Source organism: Meriones unguiculatus (genome assembly GCF_030254825.1).
Source record: "Meriones unguiculatus strain TT.TT164.6M chromosome 13 unlocalized genomic scaffold, Bangor_MerUng_6.1 Chr13_unordered_Scaffold_51, whole genome shotgun sequence".
In the NCBI taxonomy this organism is placed as follows: Eukaryota; Metazoa; Chordata; class Mammalia; order Rodentia; family Muridae; genus Meriones; species Meriones unguiculatus.
Window position 1 is genome coordinate 709297 of NW_026843657.1, and position 27967 is coordinate 737263.

A 27967-nucleotide genomic window follows, 5' to 3' on the forward strand; every position below is an offset into this window, starting at 1 on the left:
AATGTATCTTGGTATGACTCTAACCAAATAAGTGAAAGACCTGCATGAAAAGAACTTCAATGGTCTGAAGAAAGAAAATGAAGATGTCAGAAAATGGAAAGATCTCCCAATTTCCTGAAACCATAGGATTGACATAGTGAAAATGGCCATCTAAGCAAAGGCAATCTACAGATTTAATGCAATCACATCAAAATACCAACACAGTTCTTTTCAGATCTTGAAAGAACAATTCTAAACTTCATATGGAAGAATAAAAAAACAAACAAACAAAAAAAAAAAACAAGAACAGCTTAAACGGTCCTAGACAATAAAAGAACTTCTGGAGTTATCTACATTCCTGACTTCAAGCTACAACACACAGCAATAGTAATAAAACTGCATGGTACTGGCATAGAGATAGACTGGTTGGTTGATCAATGGAATTGAATCAAAGACCCAGAAATAAACCCACATACCTTTGGTCAATTGATTTTTGACAAGGAAGCCAGAACCGTACAAAGGAAAAAAGACAGCATCTTCAACAAACCATGCTGGTCTAACTGTATCTCTCCATGTAGAAAAATGCAAATAGATACATATTTTTCTTCCTGAAAAAAACGTCTCAAATCCAAGTGGGTCAGAGACCTCAATATAACTGCAGACACACGAAATCTGTTAGAAGAGAAACATGGAAAGAACCTTGAACTCATTGGTACAGGAGACAACTTCCTAAACAGAACACCAACAGATCTATAAGGAGTAAACACTATGAATGAAACTAAATATCAGTCTACACATTAGGAAAAGAAGACATCAATCCTATTTTTAATAAAGTGCAAATATCCAAACTATAGAATGGACTCAAGAAATCAAACTCCAATAAAAATGACCCAATTAAATAATTTGCACAGAACTAAATAAAGAATTTTCAACAGGGAAATCTTGAATGCCTTAGAAGCACTTAAAGAAATGCTCACCTTCCCTCATCATCAGAGAAATGCAAATCAAAATGGCTCTGAGATTCCACCTCATACCAGTCTGAATGGCTAAGATCAAAAATCTCAAATTGTAGCACATCCTGGTGAGGATGAGGACAAAGGGGAACAAGCTTTCCTTACTGGTGTGAGTGTAAACTTTTACAAGCACTTTGGAAAACGATCCGGCTTTTTCTCAGAAAATTGTGATGACCTAGCTATACTACTACTGAATATACACCCAAAAGAGGCACTACAAGAAGGACACCTAATCAACTACATTCATAGCAGTTTTATTTGTAGTAGCCAGAATCTGGAAACCACCTAGATGTCCCACAACTGAAGAATGGATAAAGATACCGTGGCACATTCACACAAACGATAATACTCAGCCATTAAAAACAAAACAATCAACTTCCACTGCTTTCCCCAGCCAGCGGTGAGAATTTTTTTTTTTTTTTGAATTCTCTGTTTCTTATCAGGCAAAGAAATCTTGCATTGAGCACAGCATAGACAAACCTTACCCACTCCACCCCATTCCCTTCCCCCATATCGGCTGCATATGACAACAACTTCACGTTTGGGTCGGGACCTCTGGAAAAAAAAAACAAGTTTCTCTAGGATTATAGTAATCAGATTAGAATAGGATAGAATATTGTCATAGTGATTATGGCATTTAAGGAGACCACAGGCCACAAATGCACACCCTCATGGTTTTATAAATGGCAAATGCGCCCAGGTCAGGCCTGCACAGGTAAATGATGAGAGACACTAAGGGTGAGGAAAGGAAGACCCTCTTCTCCTCTCCAGAGATGCTCTCCAAGCTCAGACACACCCAGGAACCTTTGCGGAGGAATTCATCCAAACCCTTCCTGGATGAGAGAAACTCCTGGAGGAGTTTCAAATTCCCTGCAGTCACCAGAGTGGTTAGTGCCACCTGAATTCACTGTGCCAATTGCTTGAGAAAAATTTGAAGGCACTGATAGAAATTTGAAGGAACTGATGACCCTTTGGACTCTGAGTTCACAGCTCTAGTCACTAGCTTTCTGCTAGTCATTGGCAGAGGGTTTAGGTGTTGTGCTAAGCACATTGGCATCTACTATATACAATATATTAAGGATAAAACCCCTCAGCAAATGATGTCCTCACTAAAATAATTTCTAAACCAAAGGTCCCGAAAACTTCAGTCTTAATTTGCATACATATTCTACTACTAAAACTTCATGATCATTATTAGTGAGAAAGTAAACTCATCTAAGTGTTGTGCCAGCCAACTCTGAAAACATTAGTAGTGGATATTTTGGGAACAGTGACTGTCTCTGACATGAACTGATTGGCCTGCTGTTTGATCACCTCCCCCTAGCAGCTTTACCAGGCCACAGAAGAAGACAATGCAGCCAGTCCTGATGAGACCTGATAGACTAGGATCAGAATGAAGGGGAGAAAAACCACCCCTATCAGTGGACTGGTGGAGGGGCATGGGTGGAGAAGGGGAAGGGTGGGCAAGATTGGGAGGGGAGGAAGGAGTGAGCTACAGGGGTGATACAATGTGAATAAATTGTAACTAATGAAAATTAAAAAAATAAATAAAAAATAAACTCAATCGACTAGGATAATCTCTAGACTGGACAAAGAACCCCAGGTGGTCAGGGCTTGCTGGGGATAGACAGGACCATTTCAGGAGTATTCCTGGATCCTCTGTTCCTAGGTGGAATCCACCTCCCTAGGGCACTCAGAGGAAAGCCCAAGATGACCGCCCCAGCCCAGGCAGCCCAGAAACCATAGGCGCTTCTGAAGATTGCTCAACTCTCTTCCTGCCCCGCCAGCTCGGTGGCATGTTTCTAAAATCCCCATCTGAACAACATAAACAGGGAACGTGCGGCAAAAAGCCTTGGCGGTGCAAATTCCAAGCTTCCAGCCAAGGGCGAGAGAATCTGCTGCGAGACCAGTGGCAAGCAGGCGACAGAGAAGTGCAAACTTTCCAAGTGACCCCGCGCCCCTCCACGCCCTTCTCCCCCCACTGCAAAAGGGAGAGAGAAGACGGAAGGAAAGACCCTGCTCCAGGAGAATAAAGAATGGGGAGGGGGGCGTTGAAGCAGAGGCTGGCCTCTAAGAGCTCGGCCTCGGTGGCGACCTTCTTCCCGAGCTGTGGGTCCCAGCGTCCTTGGAGGAAACCTAATGCTGAGCCCTCTCGGGTGGGGCGGGGCAGGAGATGGCGTGAGGCGCAGCGCAGGCGCAGTGCGCGCCTCCAGTGTCAAGCGTGACGGAAGCGCCGTTGCTATGGCTACAGTCGCTGAAGAAAAGACGCTGAGCTTGTCCTGGGCCTGGTGGGTGGCGGCGGCGAGGGTGGCGACCAGAACCCTCTTCCTGGGCGCAGTGGCGGCGGTCGTGTTTCGGCTAATGGATTACTTCCTTGTGGTAGGCTGAGACCAGGAGAAGCCAGGTAAGGTTGTGGGGCAGGCGCCTGAGGGATCCGCCTCCGCCCTCCCCGGGCTCCGCCTCCCTCCTTCTCTGGGCTCCGTCTCCGCCTCCTCCCCTGGGCTCCGCCTCTGCTCCCCCGGGCTCCGCCTCCGTTCTTCCCGGACTCCGCCTCCGCCCTCCGGGCTCCGCCTCCGCCTCTCTGGGCTCCGCCTCCGCCTCTCTGGGCTCAGCCTCAGCCCCTGGGCAGCAGTTCCAGTAGCCTCTGCGGGGCGTGAGGTGGGGTGGGGGAGCTTCGACATCCCAGTCTAATGAATGTACTGGGAAAGGTGACAGGAGCCTTGCACATTTCTAGGAACATTGTTTCAGAATGTATGTGCCGGCGTTCCAGAATGAAATGTTTCTTAAATCAAAGACAGCCAGCCAAACACTGCTGGCTTTCACATGATTTGATTGTTCTCTTTATTCTTCAGAATATTCCTATAAGGAACAGTTTGGCAAATACACTGCTGTTTATACTTTAATGGACTTGCAAACCAGGAGTATACAGGGTTCACACAGGGTTATTTTCTTATTTTTATTTCTTTGTGTTGTTATTTATAGATAAACGGGATGTAATAACAAGGTTACTGTAGAGCTGAGAAAGCTCTTTTATTTCAGGATAATTCCAGTTTTATACTTGCAAGGAATTTTAGCTACCAGCCCTGCAGCCCCTTGTCTCTGGAGGTGCTTAGGTTGTGTTTTGCTGATTGATAGTCTTTGGAATCAGTTTTGTTTTTAATTTTGTTCAGTTTTTTATTTACATTTTTCTTCCCCCTACAACAATTTTATTTAGTTTAGTTTAGTTTTTGTTTGTTTGTTTGTTTTGTTTTTGAGACAAATTCTCTCTATAGAGCCCTGGCTGTCCTGGGATTCCCTATGTAGATGAGGCTGGCTTTGAACCTAGAGAGATCTCCCTTCCTCTGCCTCCCAAGTGCGGGGGTTAAAGACCATGCCCAGCTTCCCCCACAACAATTTTGAAACAATAACAAACTTGAAAAAAGTTCCAAGTATGGTACACAGTTAATTGCTGTTTTACTTTGGACATTTTGAGAGGAAGCTGCTGACCTTATGTCCTGTCACTCTGAGTGGTTTAGTGTCAGTTTTATACAAACAAGAACGTTGTCCTACATAATGACAGTGCAGTTATCAAAATAGGAAATTCACGCTGACATAGTATTCCATTTAATGTAGGTTTTATTGACTATGTTATTACTCACACAAATGTCGAAAAAAGCTGGTACATTTAAGTGTTGCATTGTTTCTTTATCTCCTAAGTCTCTTTCAGTATGGAACAGTTCCCTCATCTTTTTCATGATCTTGTCACTTTTGATAACTAAGTGTCAGATATATATTTTTAATTAAAATTTTATTTTAATATTAATTATAGTTTATTCACTTTGTATCCCAGTTGTATCCTCCTCCCTCCTCCCTCCTCCCCTCCCAACCCCACCCTCCTTCTCTCATCTCCTCCTATGCCTCTGTCCAAGTCCATGAATAGGGGTGGTCCTCCTCCCCTTCCATGTGACCCTAGCATATCCGGTCTCATCCGAACTGGCTGCATTCTTCATTAATTTATTTATTTGTTCATTTTACATCCCACTCACAACCCCATTCCCTCCTCTCCTCCCAGTGCCACCCTCCAACCCACTTGCCCTATAACACCCCACCCCTAAACAACCTAACCTAGCACATCAAGTTACATCAGGATTAAGTACGTCCTCTTTCACTGAGGCAAGACAAGACAGCCCTGCTAGGAAAATGGGACCCAGAGGGAGGTGATAGAGTCCAAGTCAGAGACAGCCCCTGTTCTAGTTGTTAGGGGACCCACTCGAGGAAAAGCAGCCCATCAGTTTCATATGTGTAGAATGGAAGGACTAGTCCAGGAATGTTCTTTTGTTGGTGGTTCAGTTTCTGTGACGCCCCATGGTCCCAGGTGAGCCAGGTGAGCTGGCTATGTAGGTCTTCTTGTGGTATCCTACCCCTCCATCTCCCTCAATCCTTTCTCTAACTCGTCCACAAGACTCCCTAAGTTCTACCTAATGTTTGTTTGGCTGTTGGTCTCTGCAACCTTTTCCATTATCTGCTTGATGAAGCCTCTCAGATGACAGTTATGTTGGTCTCCTGTCTACAAGCATAGCAGAGTATCATTAATAGTATCAGAAGTTGGGTCTCTCCCATGGGTTGGGTCTCAAGTTGTGCCAGTCATTGGTTGGCCATTTCTTCAATCTCTGTGCAATCTTTTATCCCTGCATATCTTGTAGGTGGTCAAATTTGAGTGAGAGTTTTAAGAGTTGGTTAGTGTCCCCTCCCTCCTCTAGCTACAGGATGTGTCTACTTCAGTCTCAATATCTCTGCTGCTAGGAGTCTCATCCAGGGTCACCCCCATATCTTCCCAGGCACCTCCAAAATTCCAGGTATTCATCTTGTCTCAGAGATGCTTCAACACCAATTTCCCTTCTCTCCTAGCCCTCACCTTTATCTCCACATTTGAAACCCCTCCTGCTCCTCTCTTCACCCCCTCTTTTATCTACCTCCTTTCCTCCTCCTCTTCCCATGTCTGTGATGTCTATTTTATTTCCCCTCCATGCTATTTAGTTTATTTGGGTCTATAGGTTGTAGCATGCTTATCCTGTACAAAATGGCTAATATCCCAGATTAGTTATTTTTGTAAATTGTCTCTCAGCTCTCTTTGCTCTCATGGAACAATATATATATATTTAGGCAAGGATATCACAACAGTGGCACACACTGTCTTGTCAGATGGTACATAATTTTACTTTGATTATTTGTAATCAGTATCTGCAAGGCTTTTCTGCTACAGAGTTAATACCCTACACCCTTATGAGTACCTTGACACTCTATGTGTTGGTTCTCATCAAAATGTTAATGCATTTGCCACACTTACATCAGTATGGATTCATGATTCATGTGTCTTCTGTAGTAGACTGTATTGTTGTTTGTTTCAGTCTGCTGGGGCTACTGTGACAAATGATTTATAAACAAAGGCATTAGTTTTCACAGTTGTCAACTCTGAAAAGTCTAAAGTTAAAATATGAGGTCTAGCTGGGGGCATGCTTTTCTACAGTCCTGTTCTCGCTTTAATCTCAGTGGCCTAAAGGACCACATGATTTTATAGGATCTCTTTAATAAGGTTATGAACCTATTTATAAGTACTTCACCTCTAAGACCTGAGTGCCTTCCAAAGATCTCATGCAGTTCTGTTACTTTAGGTCTTAGAACTTCAATATAGAAATTTTGGGAGGACATAAATATTCAGACCATTCATTTCGATATTTAAATTGTTTTGTCATAGGACCAAAGAGAGCTCATACATCTGGCTCCAGTGTCTTTTTTTAAGATTTTTTTAATTATTTATACAATGTTCTGCCTGCATGTATGCCTGTAGGCCAGAAGAGGGTAGCAGATATAGATGGTTATGAGCCACCATGTGGTTGCTGGGAATTGAACTCAGGTTGAACTCATTGAACTCATTCTTTGAGAATCATTACTTTTTGACCTATGGTATTTCTGGCATACATGCACACCCATTTCTTCTCCTTTGTGGTGTTAAGCCTCTGACATGGGGCTGCTTACACAAAATGCCAAGTGTGGCCCTGTAATCAACTATTCCTCTAGGGATCCCTGCTTTCTCCCAGCAGAGGCTAATTTCTCATTGCTAGCATCATTATCACTGTTGGGTTATAAGTATTCCCAGATTCTCTTCATGTGGAGGTAGAGGATATATTTATCCATATTTTCACATATATGTATATTTCTGTCTCTGTACATTGAAAACTGTGAACTAATTCAGTACTTCTGATTTCAGCCCAGAAATCTAGCATTTGCATTTTTCATGTCTTCTCAAACAGTGAGAAATCAGGCTTTGCACACACATATCTTGTTTATTTTATTTTTTTGCTGTTGTTTATAATGACTCGTTTTCTCTCCCTACTGAGGCTATTTCTTCATTTCTTATCCTCCTTCCTCACTTCCATCCCTGTTGGATCTAAGAACCCATGTTAGGAAGCCACCACACAGGGTCTACAATACTTGCTTGTACAATGGTGCTTGTGTTTATGATGGTTTCTGTGGACATTCTTCTCATTCTGCTCATGCTCTGACCTCACATTTAGGCATCTTCACCCTCACTCCCTTTCCATCTTAATGCTCAAGGCCAGTTTGTTCCTTCAACTTTGACCCACAGTTTCTGATACAATGTGTTTGGCTTTGGCCATTCTCTGACCACATGAACAAAGGGAAGATTTCTTTCTTTCCTTTGGTTTTTTAAATGGAACTCAGACTGTTGCATACATTCTAATCTGAAGTGTGAAGTGTATACTTTTTACTGTTATATTTTTGTACGATTTTTGTGGTTTATTCAAGCATAAACTTTGTGTGAAAAATAGGGCAAACAGTTCAGTGGTTTTAAGCAATTATATAACTAGTACAATCACCACCACAACCAAGATATTGTACATTTTCTTCCCTATAGAAAGTACTCTTATGAAGTAGGCCATGGTGGTGCATGCCTGTAATCCCAACACTCAGGGAGGTATCTGCAGTCAAATCTTTGTGAGTTCGAGGCCAGGCTGGTCTACAAAGAGATCCCAGGATATGCAAGTCTAAACAGAGAGGTTCTGTCTTGAAAAACAAAACAAATGCCCTATAATGCTCTTTTGCAGTGTGTTTTGTCCTTGTTTTCTCCTGCTTACAGATCTGCTTTCTGTATGTATGATTTTGTTGTTTGTAGATTGGCATATAAATAGAATCAGACATTTAAAAATGTTTGGCTTATTTTCCACTTTGATTCATACCCTGAGATTAACCCATGTTGTACAATTTTACCCTTGCACTGCTCCCCTTTTCCTTCAGTGTTGATGATTGAATTCAGTGCCTCACCCATGTTAAGCATGTACACTACCACAGAGCTAAAATCATTGTTCTTTTTATTCCCATTCTGTTCCTTCCTTTCCTTTCCCTTAACTTCCTTTCTTTCCCTTTCTCTTCCCACCAGTCCCCTCCCTTACCTTCCCCTTCCTATTCCTTTTCCTTCACTTTGCTTTTCCATCTCATCCATTCTGCAATCCCTTCCCTTTCTTTTCTCTTCTTTTTCATTTCCCTTCCTTTTCCTTTCCCCTTCTGATCCCTTTCCTTTCCATTTCCCTTCCCTTCCCTTTCTCTTTCCTTCACTTCCCTTCCCTGTGTTCCCTTCCCTTTTCTTTCCCCTTTCCTTCCATTTCCCTTCTCTTCCCTTCCATTCCCCTTTCTTCTTCTTTCCCCTCCCTTTCCCATTTCTTACCTTTCCCTTCTCCTTTCATTTTCCTTCCCTTCCCTTTCCCTTCCTATTCCTTTTCCTTTCTATTCTCTTCTCTTTCCCATCCCTTCCATTTCCATCCCTCCCCTTCTCTTTCCCTTTCCTTTTCTTCCCTATCCCATCCCTTCCCTTTCCCTTCTCATTCCCATTTACTAGGTATGGTGTATGATTTCCACGTAGGACAGCAGGAGGTGAGCAATCAAAATTGTCAATCCCCTAGGTACTGGGAGAGTGTCGGTGCCTCGAGAAAATGCTTTAAGAGAGGGACGTTTCTTGTTCTTGAATATGAGAAGCTTCCTCTGAAAAGGTTCATCAAATCATTTTTATTTGATACAGTGTGTAAATATAATGTATTACTTTGCCATGTTCCACAACTTCCTTCTGGCTGAAAATATTTTATTCACCATGCAGAAAAACATTAATTCCTTTTATCACTACAGAATACCTGAACATTTTCCTGTGTACGTTGGTTCAAGTTCAACAAATAAACACCAAATAGTACCACGTTTCAATCAGCTGGCTGATTTTCTGTAACAAAACAAAACAAACACATACATCTTTCTTTCTTTTCTTCCTTCCTCCACCTCTTACTTTTTCTCTTTGCCCATGTTTGTACGCGTCCAGGACAGCAGCTGTGGCTAGAGCCTTATGAACTAAGTCCCCAGCACCATAACCACTAAGTACAGTGCACCTTATTTACTCAGGCCCAGCACTCTAAGCACTATCTATTCATTGCTCAGCATGAATATATGCTTTCAGGCCAGCAGAGGTGGCAGGATCCTTGTGTGCTAAGTTCCCAACAACCTAACCGCTAATGAAAGAGCACCTTACCTACTCAGCCCCCAGCACACTACACATTATTTATAGTGTTCTGCCTGCTTGTGCATCCACAAACCAGGAGAGGGGGCCAGAACACCCTATACAAGGTAGTGCACAACAAGACCCCCGAGGGTTAGGGGTGAGGTCGGGGTGCACCAATCTCCCACAGGGTGCTTGCAGGCTTGGTGGAAGCTCCTCTCTCCCGCCATCCCCATGCCTGCGGTTCTGCCCCAGGCAGGAGTTGCTCCAGGACTCCTAGCAGACAGACAAATGGACAGCGGGCGGTGGGTAGGAGGAGGGAGTTGGGGAACCCTGCAGCCACCCCGCGTGTGAGTGTGATGTGGAACTCTGTCAAACAGCTTGGGATAAGAAGGATGCTGACCTGGGAAAAACGGTCTGGATATTGGCTCACCATCACTGAAGTCCGCCACTTCTGGCTTTGATTCCTCACCGCCCTGCGAGAGCAGACTTAAGGGTGTGGAGGCTCCGGGGTCACCCTCCTTCCCCACCTCTCCACGTTCCGCCATCTCCCTGACCCCCACCACGGGGATGTAAACACAAAGCCTCTAGTCACAGATCGACCTTTATCCGTTCCTTTCCCACTTTGGAGCGCTCCTGGCTCAGGGAAGTACCAATGGTCCCAAGATGCATTGCGGCAGAGGCTCACCTGCCTGAGAACTACATACATACAGAGAAATTTATTTTATCAGTTCTTTTCATGTAGAGAGCCTTCACTAATACAGCTTTCTGTTTTCTTCATCTTCCTATCGAGGAAGACGTTTTACGTGATTTTGGAACTCCAAAATGCTATATTTTTCCTCCTTTTTTTTTTTCCTCCAGGGTTGTCTCTTATCTTCCAGGAGAAAAAGTGGCTGCAGTTTACCTGACCCCAGCATGATGTTCCAGAACAAAAATCTCCTTGCATTTTCTAAAATCTCCCTTTAATTCTTAAAATTCTTGGCACCCTTCCACCTGTAGGACAGACAGTTAACTCTGCTACAGGTTGAGTAATGGTTTTGCAGCTATCGACCTTGATTCTGGAAGGTAGAAGGAAATTGCATCCTGAGTGCTGGAGGACAGAGAGTAGGCTAGGGGAGGACAGGCACAAATGATGATGAAATGCAAATCTTTGCAGATCTGAAAAAGGTTTGTTACTAAAAGGGAAGCGTGGGTTAGGAATCACTAAGCCTTGTCCCTTTAGTACACTCTAACCCTAAAGGAGGTGCTCATGTCACTCAAGACTCACTTGCCAATCAGATGCTTCCATCTCTCTAGTCAGAGGAAGAGGTGGGTTCTCCCTGGTGCCAAGCTGCATGTTCGCTCTGTAGCTGAGTGTGGTCGAGTTGTTGGTGTGCTCTTGTATGAACGCTGCTGCTGTGTGTTTTACGGGGATTTCAGACAACTTCCAAAGTCGCAAAATGGTGAGTGTGTAGCCTCTGCCCCCAACCTGGTGAATCAGGAGGCTGAACAGCAGGAGCAGCTGTGTAGGATCCTTCCTGAGGCTGTGTGTGAACGGGCAGTCAGAATCAGCCACAGGAGAGGTCCCTTTTCCTAGCCCTGAACACAGCGGGGCATCTGATATATCGACTATATTGGATTCGGATTGGGAACAGTGAAAATTCTTTTCTGAACAGAAGGTTAAAATGAGAGCTTTATTTTTCTGAGCTCAGGGAGGCGGCCAGTTCAGGATCTGAACGGTGCCCAGGGGTAAGCGTTATTGTATATTTAAAGGGCTAAATCCACAAGGAGAGGGACCCTTGGTGAGTGCTGGGGTCATCCAATCAGATTTTAACGTTGTGAGACAAAGAAGTTTCTGTTGGAGGCTGTGCTGATCCAGGCCGCTGGGCTCAAGGCCTTTATGTGTTTTCCAAGACATTCAGTCTGGAATCCAAGGCCCTTAATTTATATCTCTCGATATGTGGTCCGGAGCTCAAGTGACAAAGCAACAAAGAAGCGTGTCCTCTGTCCATAGTAATGCAGGGCTTTGTAAGCGATATATTTTGACAATTTAGTCACCTCGGTTAAGGTAACAGCAAGTTTTACCAGTTAACTGATAATTAGGAAAATGTTTCAAGGGGTTGGGTGGGAGATGGCGCTGCAAGCTTGGGAATGTGAAGTTAGTTTACTCTTGCTAGTAAAATGGAAGAGCAAAATGAATGAACTGCTTGGAGAAGACTGGGGCTCAGGAGGCTGCCTCCATATACACTTTGGGGCTGCATGTTCACAAAGTATTTGCAGCAGGGGCTTGAATGTAGAAATGTCTTTGGTAGGATGCAAACTCAGAGAGGCCAAGTTTCTAGTATCTTTTCCAAGTTCTGACCTTGCCATTTAACATTTAAGTATATGGTTTGTTTGGAGTTATTTTCATGGAGGTTGTAAATAACGTATGTGTCTCAAGTGCACATGGTATAATATAGTTAGATGGGTCAGATTTCACATCTTGTGCTGTAATAGATGTGGTAGGAAACAGGCATAAAATTACTATTTAACATTGTTTTGTTTATGAATATCAGGGGAATTGGGTTTGCCTGCAATCACTAGGGGGCCATGAGGGGCTGCAGCACCATAGACTACCTTTCTGGTGACCTCCATTTACAGAGAGATGTCTAGAGCATGTGGGCTATGTTTAAAAAAAAACAGGTCAGTAGTACCTAGAGGGTAATTTGAACACTTTGAGTTATTTTCATGGGAGTTGTGACATTTGCGTTTATTTAATTTTTATATGTATACAATCATAGTTAACATGGTTCTGCTTCACATTTTTTTTTCTTGGTTGGGTTTCCTTAGGTATATCGATGGATATTTGACTAGATTGTTTGGCTTATGTTCTTGGCATTTTTACTTTATTCTTTCACAAATATTGTGCACAATCTTCATTATTTTTGCTATACAGTCAGTACAGACATCATATTTTGTCTGTGTGTAACATCTCTTCTTAATCCTGCTGAGAATTCTGAGGGTTTTTTTTTTCACATGCTAAATTCAGTTGGCAGCATGGCATCATAAAATTGCTGGTTGCCACCATCCAAAAAAATACACCCTACACATATCTAGCTGATGGGGAGCTTTGTCTCCATGTTGGTCACCTAGCATTTGAAATTGTTCACTGTAACATGGACACAGTTGCCTGTTTATGAATCAATTTGCCCTAGCTGGGCTGCCTTCACTGGCCTTAGTGGAAGAAAATGCATTTAGTTTGTATGCAACTTGATGTGCTGAGAACTGGTATGTGGAGGCTTCCCTTTCCAGAGAAGAAGGGAAGGAGGAATTGGGAAGAGGGTGGGAAGGTGACACCAGGAGGAGAGATGGAGAGGAGATGCAACCAAGATATAAAGTGAAAAAAAGAAATAAACTAATGATAAAAAGGGCTGGTTTCTATGTAAGTGAGAGATTGTGTTGAGTGATGATTTCTACCCATTAAGGGTGGCAATATCCCTAAGCAAGTGGCCCTGTGCTGGATAAGAAAGCTAGCTGAGCATGAGACTATAAAGAAACAAGAGAGCAAGGCAAGAAACAATATTTGGCATATTTTTGCCTTACTTTTCTTGAAACTTGAGTTTCTGTCTTTGGCCTCCAAAATGATGGTCTGTGATCTGAGAGGACCAAACAAGTAATCCCACTGATAACCTGAGATGTTTATGGTTAAGGAATTCAATCACAGCAGTACAGTAGCAAGTTAAGAGGAAAAAAGGTATGCCAAAACTGACTTTGCTCCTGGACTGACCTGAGAATGTCTTCTTTGAGGAATGTGGAAAATATCAGGTCTTGAGAAGACAAAAGTTCAGAGCTTAACTGGCTCTTCCTGTATGGCCTGGAAGGTCATAATGTTGAGTGTAGTGCATACAGAAAAAGTGGATGTCATAGGATTTCAGTGGAAAATAAACTCCATGGAAAATTAAGCTAGAGTTCATTTGTGTGGTAATTTGTCCCTAGATCTCTCTTATTCTGCTCATGTTCTAAGAAATTAAGAAAGGAAGAATTAATAATTGGGGACTGATTCCTTCTAAGATCTTTGTTTTCAAATATGTCTTGGATGTTAGTAATTAGTCAAGGCTTCACTTGAAATCTTGATTCTCATGTGTCAGCCTTTTGAGTACAAGTCCAAGGATGGAAGATATACCCCCACTGTGTTCTGTTTTGTCAAAATATTTTAAAATTGTTAGTACTAAAATGCTTAAAAGAATACATACATACATATTCGTATGTATGTATTATTTGAAGTTATATGTTTCTTTATGTTCTCATTTGTTACTATATGGCAAATCATGCTGAAGTTCTGCCTTGTAAGAGAGATATCTACAGGTGCTAGACAATGTAAAAACAATGATATTTATTTCATAAAAGCATGTTATATGTGTGTAATGTGACTATGTGTTCTTAGGCCATGACAGATATGTGAAAACTTGATGACACTTTTGGGTGTTTATTTTGACCAGTCTTATATGCTGGTCAAGGCCATGTTGCCAGTATGTCTCTGGATTTTTTGAAAAGTGTAGTAATTTCTTTTCTTTTTTTCTTTTAATTGATTACAGTCTATTCACTTTGTATCCCAGTTGCAGCCCGCTCCCATGGCCCCTCCCAATCCTGCTGTCCCTCCCTCTGAGTGTATTAAATTAAATAAATATTTTATATTTTAATTTTAAATCCCCAGGGTGATCCTTCCTTCCTCTGTTCTTAGTCCACCATCACCCTTCTCTTTACCTTCTCTCTCTCCTCCCAGAAAAGGGAAGTCCTCCTTTCTTGTTTCATCCCTCCAAAATACATCAAGTCACATCAGGACTGAGCATATCCTCATCCACTGAGGCCAGGCAAAGCAGCCCCAACAGAGGGAGGTGACCTAAAACCAGGCAATACAGTTAATATTAGAAAATATCCCCCTCCAGTTGCCACTCAACCCACATGGACCAAGGCACCATAGTGCATATGAGTTCAAGAGGCCTAGGTCCAGACAATGTTTGCTCCTTAGCTGATATCTCATTTCCTGTAAGTTTCCCTTGGGTCTGGGTTACTTGTCTTTGTTGGTCTTCTTGTGACATCCTGTCCTGAACAGTTTCTTCCATCTTTTCCCCAGTATTTTCATAAGACCCTTGGAAGTCCACCCCATGCTTACTTGCAAGTTCCAGCATCTGTCTTCTTTGGCTGCTGGGTGGATCCTCTCAGATAACAGGCATGTGTAGGCTCTTTTCTACAAGCACAGCAAAAGAATATTTACAATTTCATTAGCCGGCTCTCTGGTGTAAACTGGGTCTCAGGTTGCCTCTATTATTGGTTCCATTTTTTCCACATCCTCACCAGCATGCGTTGTCACTTGAGTTTTTGATCTAAGTGGTGTATGATGGAATCTTAGAGTCATTTTGATTTCTACTTCTCTGATGGGTAAGGACTTTGATCATTTCTTTAAGTGCCTCTCAACCATTCAAGGTTCCTCTGTTGAAGTTGCAGTTTAGCTCTGAACCCCATTTTTAAATTGCATTTTTTGATTTGTTGGTATTTAATTTATTAAGTTCTTTGTATAGCTTAGATATTAGTTCTCTTTCTTATGTAGGGTTAGTGAAGATATTTTCCCAATCTGTTGCCTGCTTTTGTGTTCTATTGGTAGTGTCCTTTGACTTACAGATGCTTTTCAGTTTCTTGAGATCCCATTTATTAGTTGTTGATCTTAGAGCCTGTGCTGTTGTTTTTCTATTGTTTCCTGTGTTAGTGAGTTCCAGACTTTTCTACACCATGTCTTCTAAATAATTTAGAATCTATGGTTTTATGTTAAGGTCTTTGATCTACTTGGACTTCAGGGTAATACAAAGGGGGTCTATTTGCACTTTTCTACATGATATTTAGTTATACTACCACCATTTGTTGAAGATACTGTGTTTTTTTCCATTGTATGGGTTTGGCTTGTTTGTTGAAAATAAAGTTCCAGTAGGAGTGTGGGTTTATTTATATGTCTTTATTTCAATTGCATAGAATTGGTCTGCTATCAAGGGTGTTTTATTTTTCCATATGAAGTTAATGTTTTCTCTTTCAAGGTCTGGAAATAATTGTGTTGAAATGTTGGTAGGAAATGGGATTGAATTTGTAGATTGCATTTGTTAAGAATCCTGTTTTACTATGTTAATTCTGCTTTTCCATGATTTTGGGAGATCTTTCCATCTTCTGATATCTTCCTCAGTTTCTTTAAAGACCTGAAATTCTAGTCATAGAGGTCGTTCACTTGCTTGGTTAGAGTTACAACAAAATATTTTATATTCTTGGTGGCTACTGTTCAGGATGTTTCCCAAATTTTATTCTCAGCCCATTTTTTCTTTTGTATACAGAAGGGCTAATAATCTTTTTAATCAATTGTGTTCCAAGACACTTTATGGGAAGTGTATATCAACTGTAAGAATTCTCTGGAGGAATTTCTTGGGTCACTTATGTATACTATTAAATCCTCTGTGAATAGTGATACTTTGAATTCTTCCTTTCCAAGTATTTTAACAGGAAGGTGTGTTGGATTTTGTCAAAGGCTTTTTCTCCTGTAATGAACTGATCATGTGATTTTATTCTTTCAATTTGTTTATATGGTGGAATACATTGATGGATTTTCATATGCAGAACCATTGCTGTATCCCTGAGATGAAGCCTGTTCATCGCGTATATCTTTGATGTATTCTTGTATTTGGTTTGTGTTTTTTTGGATATATCTGTGTCAATGTTTGTAAGTGAGATTGGTCTGAAATTCTTGTCCTTTGTTGAGTCCTTGTGTGGTTTAGGTATCAGGGTGACTTTGCCATCAGAATGAGTTTGGTAATGTTCCTTCTGTCTGTATTTTGTGAAAAATTTTGATGAGTATTGGTATTAACTCTTCTTTGAAAATCGGGTATGATTCTGTGCTAAAATCATCTTGCCCAGTGCCTGTGTGTGTGTGTGTGTGTGTGTGTGTGTGTGTTTGGCAGACTTCTAATGACTGTTCCCATTTTCTAAGGTGTTATTGTCACTGTTGTTTTATTTTATTAATTTTATTGTTTTTGTTTTTGAAGAATAAGTATCTCTCTGTTGTCTTATGTGTCCTGTAAGTAGGTATGTAAATCAAGCAAGCCTTAGACTTAGAGATCCAACTGAATCTTGATCTGGAGTGCTAGGGTTATATGTGGGCCCACATGCCTGTCTTTGTAGTGTTGTTTTGTTTTTTTAATATATTATTGCCTGATGGGCCTGAAATTTGTTATTTGTACATATCAAAACTATTCTGAATTGATTTTTACCCACATCTTGAATTTGAGATTTTGCAGAGCATATTATATTTCTCATTTGGCAACTTCAGGCTCCTTATCCCATGCTGCTTGGGCTTCTCATCTAGGGCCACTCCCATAAACTCCCAGAAGCCTCCCATGACCCAGAAACTCACCCACCCTGATTTCTATTTTCTCTCCTTGTTCCCTCATCATTCTACTCTCCCCATACCTGATACCCATCCCTATTACCCTATCCATTCCCTCTTCCACCCTATTCCTTCCCTCCATTTAATTCAGATACTTATCTTATTTTGTCTTCAGAGTGAGTTTCCTACATCCTCCCTTTCTGCTCCTTTCACTGGGTCTGTGGATTGTTCCATGATTATCCTGTACTTTATGATTAATTTCCACTTATAAGTGAGTAGGTACCATGTGGGTCTTTCTGGGTCTGGATTATCTCGCTTAGAAAAATCTTTCCTAGTTCCATCCATTCTCTTGCTGATTGCATAAAGTCTTTGCTATTAATAGCTAATTGGTATTCCATTGTGTAACTGTATCACATTTTCTTTATCCATTCTTCAGGAGAAGGATGTCTAGGTTGTTTCCAGTTTCTCTTTATTACAAATAAATCTGCTGTGAACATAGTTGAGCAAGTGTCCTTGTGGTATGGTACATCATCTTTTGAATATGTTCCCCTCAGTAGTATAGCTATTGAGGCATATAGGTATTGACATAGGTCTATTCTAATTTTTCTTTTGAGAAACATCTAGATGGATTTCCTAAGTGTTTGTTCAAGTTTTCATTCTCACCAGCACTGGAGGTGTGTTCTCCTTACTCCACATTCATCAACACCATATTCTGTCACTTGAGTTTCATGATCTGAGCCATTTGACAAGTGTAAAATTGAAATGAAGAATCCTTTGATTTGCATTTCCTTGATGATTATGGACACTGAATATTTCTTTAAGTGCTTCTCAGCCATTAGCACTTCCTCTGCTTAGAGTTCTCTGTTTAGCTTTATATGCCATTGTTTAATTGGGTTATTTGGTTCCATTGTGTCTAATTTGTTCATTTCTTTAAGGATATTATTCTTCAAGCAGCTGTAGGACTGGTGAAGGTCCTCTCCCAGTCTGTGTGCTGCCATTTGTCTTATTGATAGTATTGTTTGCCTTCTAGATGCTTTTCACTTTCATGTGTCCCTTTTGTTAATTGTTAATCTTAGTGTCTGAGCTGTCAGTGTATGATTCACACACGTGTCTCTGTACAAATTCTATATCAAGGCTATTCTCCACTCTCTCTTCTATTGTGTTTTATGTTACAGTTTTTGGACTTGAACTTTCTGCAGGGTGATAAATATAGCTGCATTTGCATTCTTCTGCATGCAGATATCAAGTTAGAGAAACACCAATTGTTCCATAAGCTTCTTTCCATTGTATCTTTTTGGCTTCTTCATCAAATATCAAATTTCTGTAGGAACATGTGTTTATTTCTCTGTCTTTAATTTGATTCCATTGATCAAACTGTCAGTTTCTATGCCAATACCATGCAATTTTTATTACAATTGTTTTGTATTATAGCTTGAAATTATGGAGTTTGATAACCTCAAAAGTTCTTTTATAGTACAAAATTGTTTTAGCTATATTGCATTTCTTTTTTCCTATGAAGTTAATGGTTGCTCTTTCAAAGTCTATAAATAATTCTGTTAGAATTTTGTTAGGAATTGCTTTGAATCTGTAGATTGCATTTGGTTATATGGCCATTTTTTTTACAATAATAATTGTATGATCCATGAATTTGGGAGATCTTACTCTCTTCTGATACCGTCTTCAATTTACTTCTTCAGGAATTTGAAGTTCTAGTGATGCAGGGCTTCACTTGCTTGGTTAAAGATATACCAAAATATTTTATATTGTTTGGGGCTATTGTTCAGGATCTTGATTTTCTAATTTCATTCTAAGCCCATGTAATTTTTGTATATAGAAGGGCTACTGATTTTTTTAGTAAATTTTGTTCCGAGCTGCTTTGTGGAAAGTTTTTGTCAACTGTAGGTGTTCTCTTGTAGAATTTATTGATTTACTTATGTATGCTAGTATATCGTCATCGTATAGTGATACTTTGACTTCTTCCTTTCCAATTTCTATCTCATTGATCACGTTCCATTGTCTTATTGCTCTGTCTAGGAATTTGGTGGAATTGCTTTAACTTTCTTTCCATTTATTCAGATGCAGGCTATAGGCTTGCTGTGTTGCCTTTATTATGTTTAGGTTTAAATTCTGTGTCCCTGATCCCTGTAAATCTTTTAACATGAATGGGATGTTGGATTTTCTTCAAGGCCTTTTCACCATCTAATGAGATGATCGTGTGTTTTTCCCCTATCGGTTTGTTTATAAGATGGATTAAATTGATGGATTTTCATATGTTGAACAATCCCTGCATTGTTGTGCCCAATTTGAGAGACCCCAAAAGACCACTAGGAGTTGAGTCTGTTGCAAATAATATGAGGATCTTTATTCAAACTTAAGCTAGGGCCACCAATCTCCCATGATACAGCAGGTTAGAAAGTGAGGCCTCGAGTCTCACGAAGGCAAAATTTTTAAAGGGAAAAATAGTGAGCAGTGAATTCCAAACCTTGCAGTTACAGGGAAGGGAAAGTTTTGGGTGGGTGGGGAGGGTTCAGTGATTGAAATGTCCTTTAGGCAAATTGTTCCAAGCCACCTGGCCAAACTGACAGATATCTAAGATATCTGTATGACAACCTGCTGGGTGGAGTGGAGGACCTATTAACACATTCTGTGGCATTTATGATACCTGACAACGAGGACCCAGCATGAACACATTCTATGGCATTTATGATACCTGACACTGAGGACCCATCATTAACACATTTTGTGGCACTTATGACAACCTGCAGGGTGGAGAGCTATGTGGCCCTTTTCAGATCCCAAAGGTGGGGGTCAAGTCACTCCAAGGTCAGTCAACTTAAGACAGAGTCTGAGAAACAAAATGGAGCCACCCCTTCCATCCTCAGTTTCTTCAGCATCACTGAGATGAAGGCTACTTTCTCTTGGTGGGTGGCGTTATTGCTGTGCTTTTAGATTTGGTTTGTGAATATTATATTGAATATTTTTACATCACTTTCACAAAGGAGATTGGTCTGAAATGCTTTTTCTGTTGTGTCTTTATGCTATACAGTTATCAGGGTGACTTTGATCCAATGGAATGATTTTAGCAATTTTCCTTTTATTTGTATTTTGTGGAATAGTTTAAGGAGTATATGTACTAGCTTTTCTTTGAAATTGTGTTAGAATTCTGTGCCAAAACACTCTAGATCGGAACATTTTTATTTTGTTTGGGATACTTTTAATGACTGCTTCTTTTTCCTTAGGGTATATAGGCCTTGTTTTGTTTTATTTTATTTTGTTTTGTGGTGTTTGTTTGTTTGTTTAAATCAAAGTTCCTTTTAGTAGTCCTGTCTGTACTGTAAGTATGTGTGTAGACCAGGCAGGCCTCAACTTATAAATCCACTTTAAAATGTCTCTAGAGTGTTGGGATTAGTTGTGGTCCCACATGCCTGGCCTTTTTCTTTCATTGTAATGTTATTATGTGATAGGCCTGGAATGTAGGTATTATACGTGTCAAACATATGCTCTTTTATTGATCTTCATTATGACATTAATATTGCTTGAACTTTTAGAAATGTATGATTGCAGTACTTTTTATGCTTGTTCTGAAATTTTTTGAATGAATAAGACTATTTTGCACTCACACACACACACACATATATATATTCATATATATATTCATATATATATATATATATATATATATATATGAATAAGTACCTCATGTGTGCCTGTTCCTCACAGTAATCAGAAGATGGCCCAGAACTCATGAAATTGGAATAATGGATAGGTGTGAGCTCCTATGGGAGGGCTAAATCAAGGTAAGCCTTTAGGAGGCCCATAGGGAATGGCGAGTGAAGCTTCAGGAACTCAGTGCACATAATATTGATCTAGTAGGGACGCCTGGCTCACTAGTGAAATCTCAGAGGGATCCAAGGCTAAGATGATGATGCTTTTCCCTTCTTTATGGAAATCTCCTAAAGAACTTGCCACCCCACAACTCTCACATTTTCTGACAGTTGTACCAAACTATTTGATTATTACTGTTAATTGAAGCTAGCATGGAATGGTGTGATTAGGCTTTCAGTCATTTAAAGGCAGTTATATTAGATAATAAAGTTAGATTTGCATCTTTCATTCTTGTCTCTGGAGTTTGATTACAAGGTTTCTTTGTGGACTTTTGTCACCCATAACCCACCTACAGCATGGTTTCTGATCCCTACCTATGTAAGTACTGGCAATCAGGCCCAAATATTTGCAAGACCAACAAGACCTCTTCACTGCTGAGGCATCTCTTATGCCCTATGTTGCCTATTTTATTTATTTATTTAAATCTTGATTTTTTTATATCAATTACAGTTTATTCACTTTGGATCCCAGCTGTAGCCCCCTCCTTCATTCTCTCCCAATCCCACCCTCACTCCCTCCTCTTCGCCCATTCCCCTCTCTAAGTCCACTGATAGGGAAGTGGATTTCTATCTGACCTTAGCTTATCAGGTCTCATCAGGACTGGCTGCATTGTTCTCCTCTGTAACCTGGCAAGGCTGCTCCCCCTGAGGGTGGTTAAAGAGCCCAACACTGACTTCATCTCAGAGACAGTCCCTATTCCTCTTGGATATTAGGGAACCCACTTGGATACTGAGCTGCCATGGGCTATATCTGGGTAGAGGTTCTATGTTATATCCATGAATGGTCCTTGGTTGGAGTATCCAGTCTCAGAAAAGACCCCTATGCCCAGATATTTTGGATCTGTTGTTCTCCTTGTGGAGCACGTGTCCTCTCCAGGTTCTATTATCTCCCCCCTCTTTCATAGCATTCCCTGCACTCTGCCCAAAATTTGGTTAAGAGTCTTTCAGAGGCCCTCTGTGATAGGCTCTGGTCCAGTTTCCTGTTTTCTCCTTCTTCCAATGTCCATCTAATTTGTCTTTCTGAGTGAGAATTGATCATCTTACACAGGGTCCTCCTTCTTGCTTAGCTTTAGTTATATGGGTTGTAGTATGTTTATCTTATATTTTATGCCTAGTATCCACTTATAAGTGAGCATATACTGTATGTGTCATTCTGCTTCTGGGATACTTCACTCAGGATGATCTTGTCTAGATCCCACAATTTGCCTGCAAATTTCAAATTTCCTTGTAATTGCGGAGTAGTATTCCATTGTGCAATTGTGCCATAATTTCTGTATCATTCTTCCATTGGGGGACATCTGGGTTTTTTCCAGGGTCTGGCTATTACAAATGAAGCTGCTATGAACATGGTTGAACAAATTTCCTTGTTGTGTACTTGAGCATATTTTGGTTATATGCCTAGGAGTGGTATAGCTTGATCTTGAGTTAGTGCTATTCCTAATTGTCTGAGAAAGTGCAGATTGATTTCCAAAGTGGTAATACATGTTTACATTCCCACCAGCAATACAGGATGGTTTACCTTTCTCCACATCCTCTCCAGCAGGTGTTGTCAGTACTGTCACCTGAGTTTTGATCTTACCTATTCTGATGTGTGTAAGGCGAAATCTCAGGGTCATTTAGATTTGCATCTTTCTGATGACTATGGCTGTTAAGCATTTCTTTAAGTGTTTCTATGCCATTCTATATTACTTTACAGAGAATTCTCTCTTTAGCTATATACCCCATTTTTAATTGGATTACTTGATTTGTTGCTTTTCCACCTCTTTAGTTCTTTATATATTCTGGATATTAGCCCTCTGTCAGATATAGAGGTGGTGAAGATCCTTTCCCAGTCTGAAGGCTGTCGTTTTGTTCTGATACCGTGTTCTTTGCTTTACAGAAGCTTTTCAGTTTCATAAGAGCCCATTTATTGATTGTTGATCTTAGAGCCTGTGCTGTTGGTGCTCTGTTCAGGAAGTACTCTCCTGTGCCAATGAGTTCTAGGCTCTTCCCCACTTTTTCTTCTAATCAATTTAGTGTGTCTGTTTTTATGTTGAATCATTGATCCACTTGGGCTTTAGTTTTGTGCAGGGTGATAAATATGGATTTATTTGCATTTTTTCTACATGTAGACATCCAGTTAGACTGCCACCATTTGTTGAAGATGTTGTCCTCTTTCCATTGTATTATTTTGGCTTCTTTATCAAAAATCAAGTATCTGTAGGTGTGTAGATTTATTTCTGCATCTTCCATTTGGTTCCATTGATCCACCATTCTATGTCAGTACCATGCAGTTTTTATTACTATTGCTCTGTCGTACAGCTGGAGAATCAGGTGTTTTATTGCTCTAGCTAGGACTTCAAGAAAACAGAGGATACAGATAACTTCACAACGAAAAAAAAGAAAACAAGCAACGAATCACAGTAACACCACCAACTCCACAATAAAAGGAACTAACATTTATTTATTTATTTCTAATAATTTAATTTAACTTCGTATGCATTGGTGTAAGGGTGTCAGATTGATTGAATTGGTGTTTCAGAGAGCTATGAGCTGTCATGTGGGTGCTAGTTATTGAACCTGGGTCCTCTGAAAGAACACACAGTGTTCCTAACCACTGAGCCATAGCTCCAGCTCCTTATGTTGCCTCTCAGTGATCAACATTTACATTGCTCATATTTTCATCTGTCTCTTTGTAATTGTTCAAACATATGTTTCATTTTAGAAATATTGAATGAATGTTACAGTTTAAAATGAGGCATTTCAGGTTTCTAGACATGTATACAAAACTGGAGAGAATGTATAAATCTTTGTAAAAACTTGAGAAAGATCTCTATCTTTTTTGTTTGATTGATTAAATTTTGCAGAATTTTCAGATTCTTATTATATACCCCTGACTGTCCTGGAACTTATTGCTTAGACCAGTCTAGCATGCAATTCTATGTGATACACCTGTGACAGTCTCTTGAGTGTTTCAGGAATAAAAGGCATGAGAAAATACACCCAGCTTACCTTTTGTTATTATAGTTAGGACTTGTTTATACCATGTCTCTGATGTAGGCTCATTACTGTTTATCATCACTTTATTCTCTCGCTTTCTTCATGTCTGTTTATTGGCATTTCTCCTGCAAGTCTACATCCTATTAAGGGATGAAGAAATTAGAGAGGTAAACCTCACTTTTCAGTTTCCTTCTAAAAGGAGTTGGTGAATATATCAGCACTTGCATGTCAGAAAATAAGTGGGAAAAAACAGAGTTATGTGACTATGTTGTACATGAAGTATACATTTCCAGTGTTGTCAGTTTAATGTTTTCTATTGTGCACTTGTGTCACTATTTTAAAATGCTTTGACATACAATCATGTGCATGTGAACTTTACTCGAGAAGAGTGGGCTTTGCTGGATTCTTCCCAGAGGAATCTCTACAAAGATGTGATGCTGGAGACTTACAGGAACCTCACTGCTATAGGTATGGCAGTGAATTTTCTTTGCTTATTAAAATATGGGGGAAACTCCTTATTCGTTATTGATGCACTTCTATAATTTCTCTTGACGATGAGGAAGAATGAGGTAAATGGTTCTTTGATTGACCATAGATCATGACCTGAATTTTGCCTTATTTTCAATAATAAATAATACATTTCCTGGTACTTTCTTAGGCAACAATTGGGAAGATCAGAATATTGAAGACCATTGTCAAAGTTCTAGAAGATACGCAAGGTAACTTTCATGTGTAAACTGATTTGGATATGGTTTTGAGAAAATTTTAATATGTCCTAGAAGTTTGAAAGAAAAAGAACAGTGTAAATGAACTGCTTTAAATGTATATATTGATGATTACTATCTTGTTACCAAACTAAGTACATTCATGTTAGGTATTTGATGTGTGTTTGCAAGGCACCCCTCTAAGAAAGAACATAAGGAAACTATACCTTACCCAAGATCCATTTAAATCATACCCGCATTAGAGCTACGCAGTAGAACTGCAGTTTGTTTAGTCTCTTACAACTCAGTTATTGCAAAAGGTATTCAGAAAATAGGTGATGAAAGTATGTCCAAAACATACTCAGCAAATAGTCCATACTAAAGCTAGGGTTACTCATATACTTGTAGTAATATTGCTAAGTTTTTTGATAAGGGCAATTTTATAGAGTCAAGAATGTTGTGGAAAACCATAATCCCTATAGCACATGTCTATGATGAACAGAAATCAAATGTGTGAATGCAACATGAAACCATGTCATTTATTATTCTTCTTTTAATAGGTATATCATAGATAACATTAAATACAAATCATGTTAGCATGTGGCTATTGAAAGAAGCAATGTACCTCCTAGAACAACTAAAAGATATAATAGTCCCCATTTTGAGTAGATTTTTAAACAGTTATACCTGTTATGCTTTATATGAGACATTCATACCTGCCAGCAGTACAAATAATGACACAGAGGTATTTCAATAAAGCTTAGGCAATTTAGTTGGGCAGATCACAAACCCTCTATCTCCCTTATCAAAAAAAAAAACCTAGCATGGTGTCCTGCTACAAGGCCAACTCTACCTCTTTGTTTCAGTTCATGTCTATGTTAACCTCAGTGTCTTGCTGTGAATCACCTGTTTTTTACTCTCTTCTTTCTAGCAAACCTCTCTCAGAAGTTCTGCCCCCCATTTTGTGCCCTGCTATCAGTCGTTAGCTCTTTATTATTTCCAATAGACAAGTAAAAAAGGTGAAATATTTGCAAAATATATGACAGATGATGGGCCATAGAAAGAACAGTACTAAGATCTGACCAGGACTTAGCTCTCTCTACTGGCTCAGGAATCATCATTCACATATACTGACACACTTACACACAATATACCCCAACATCAATTAATTGGTTATTCAACCTCATTAGGAATACTTAGAAACTCGTACAGCAGAAAATACAAGTTTTAAGAATGTGGAAATTCTTCTCTTTGTTCCAGTTATCTTTGCAAATTTAGCACAGCACATAGTATGGGTAAATTATGAAGCCAGTCAGTGTGTTTTAGCTCTGAGATCTTGTAATTTTTAATAAATATGTGCTGAACCATCTTCTAGAAGATAAATCTAATATAAATGTAAGCCAGGCAACAAATATTTTTACAGGTATTTGCAAATATGCAAAACAACCCATAGTAAAGGAGAACACCATGAATGTAAAAAGTGATGAAACCTCAATTCCTCCATACCTTTACACCAAATTGAAAAATTAATTGACATGGAGAAAAAGATTGATCAGTGTAATAAGTGTGGTAAAGCTTTCTTATATGGCAATTATTTTTGCAGGTATGAAAACAGTCATAGTGGAGAGAAACCCTCTGACGATATTCAATGTGCTGAAGCCTTTGCACATCACAGTAATCGCCATACATATAAAAGAATGCATACTGGTGAGGAGCTCTATGAATTTAACCAATATGGTAAACACTGTGCATATAATAGTGATCTTAAAATGTATGAAAGAATTCATGTTGGACAGAAATCCCACAAATGTAATCAATGTGATGAAGCCTTTGCAAACAAGAGTTGGCTCCTAAAACATAAAAGAACCCATACTGGAGAGAAATCTCATGAATGTACTCATTGTGGTAAAGCCTTTGCACGGTACAGTTCTCTGCTGATACATAAAAGAACTCACACTGGAGAAAAACCTTATGAATGTAATCAATGTGGTAAAGCCTTTGTATATAACAGTCATCTCCTAAGACATAAAAGGACACATACTGGAGAGAAACCTTATGAATGTAACCATTGTGGTAAAGCCTATGCAAATAATTGTACTCTATTACTAGATTAAAGAACACATACTGGAGAGAAACCTTATGAATGTCACGAATGTGGTAAAGCCTTTGCAAATAACAGCGCCCTCCTAATACATAAAAGGACACACACTGGTGAGAAACCTTATGAATGTAACCAATGTGGTAAAGCCTTTGCACAGAACAGTCATCTCGTAGTACATATAAGAATTCACACTAGAGAGAAATCTTATGAATGTATTTAAATGTATGCATTTCAGAGTAGTCTCTGAAAACAAAAGAACACACCCTGGAGAAACACTCTGTCTGTACGGCCTCAGGGACATGTGGTTAAAGTCAGGTTAACTGTTATCTCTCATCAGTGTCCTGGGACACAAAATGAGGGCCTGAAACCATCCAAGAAAGAGGCTGGTGGGCATGAAGGCACAGGCTTGTAATTCCAGGACAGGAAGCTGATGGAGGATGTGAGCTCCAGATCACACTGGGCTTCATGTTTGTTTCCAACTTCTTGTCCCACCAAAAGCCAGAGAACTGGCCTGAAGATGGCTCAGTGGTTAAGACACCTGCTGCTCTTGCAGAGGACTGGGATGGACTCCCAGCACCTTTATCAGGTGGCTCACAATCACCTTTAGCTCTTGGGTATCTCTTACCCTCTTCTAGTCTTTGCCAGGCATGCATACCCCCACACCCAAAGATAAATAAAATAAATCTACTCAAAAATTCAGAAGGACAGACTGAAAGATAGATAGAGCAGTGGACACACCATGTGCTCACCCTGCACTGGGTACTACTGAATCTGCCTAAGACCCCCACACTGTGCCAGCCAGGATGCTGTGCCCAGCTCCTGCTAAGCCTATAGCCGAGTACATCCTCTCTTCTGCTACTTGCTCTGTTCATCATTGAGCACTAATTTACCTGCTTTCTTTCCTTCTTTCTTTCTTTCCTCCTTTCTTTTTTCCTTCCTTCCTTCCTTTTTTCCTTTCTTACCTTCCTTCCTTCCTTCCTTCTTTCTGAGACAGGGTCTCAAATAGCTTGGCTGCCCTCAAGCTCAGTCTGTAACTGAGGGTGACCACAAGCATGTATTGTTACTTGAGTTTTTTATCTTAGCCACTCTGATGGGTATAAGGGAAAATCTCAGGGTCACTTTGGTTTGCATCTTCCTGATGACTAGGGGTGTTGAGCATTTCTTTAAGTGTTTCTCTGACATTCTATATTCCCCTACAAATAATTTTCTGGTTATCCCATTTTTAAAATAGGATTACCTTTGACTTTAAAACTTTGTGTTGAACAATTTTTGAACCATGTGTGTTTGGAAGAAATAACAGATTTTCAAACCAAGTGTCTGTGTGTATATGGGTGTACTAGATACGTGATATAGATGATAGATAGACAGATGATTGCTGTAAGAGAGAAGGTAGAAA

At 40.0% G+C, this 27967-nt stretch overlaps 1 protein-coding gene across 1 annotated transcript; it reads left to right on the top strand.

Annotated features, from left to right (window-relative positions):
* Window positions 1-3233: 3233 nt before the first annotated feature.
* LOC110543760 (zinc finger protein 120-like) lies at window positions 3234-26791 on the top strand. Its single transcript, XM_060376588.1, is given in 5 exon segments — window positions 3234-3371; window positions 10875-10967; window positions 24108-24234; window positions 24425-24485; window positions 26074-26791. Coding segments are annotated over 5 exon segments (1137 nt in total).
* The last annotated feature ends 1176 nt before the right edge of the window (window positions 26792-27967 follow it).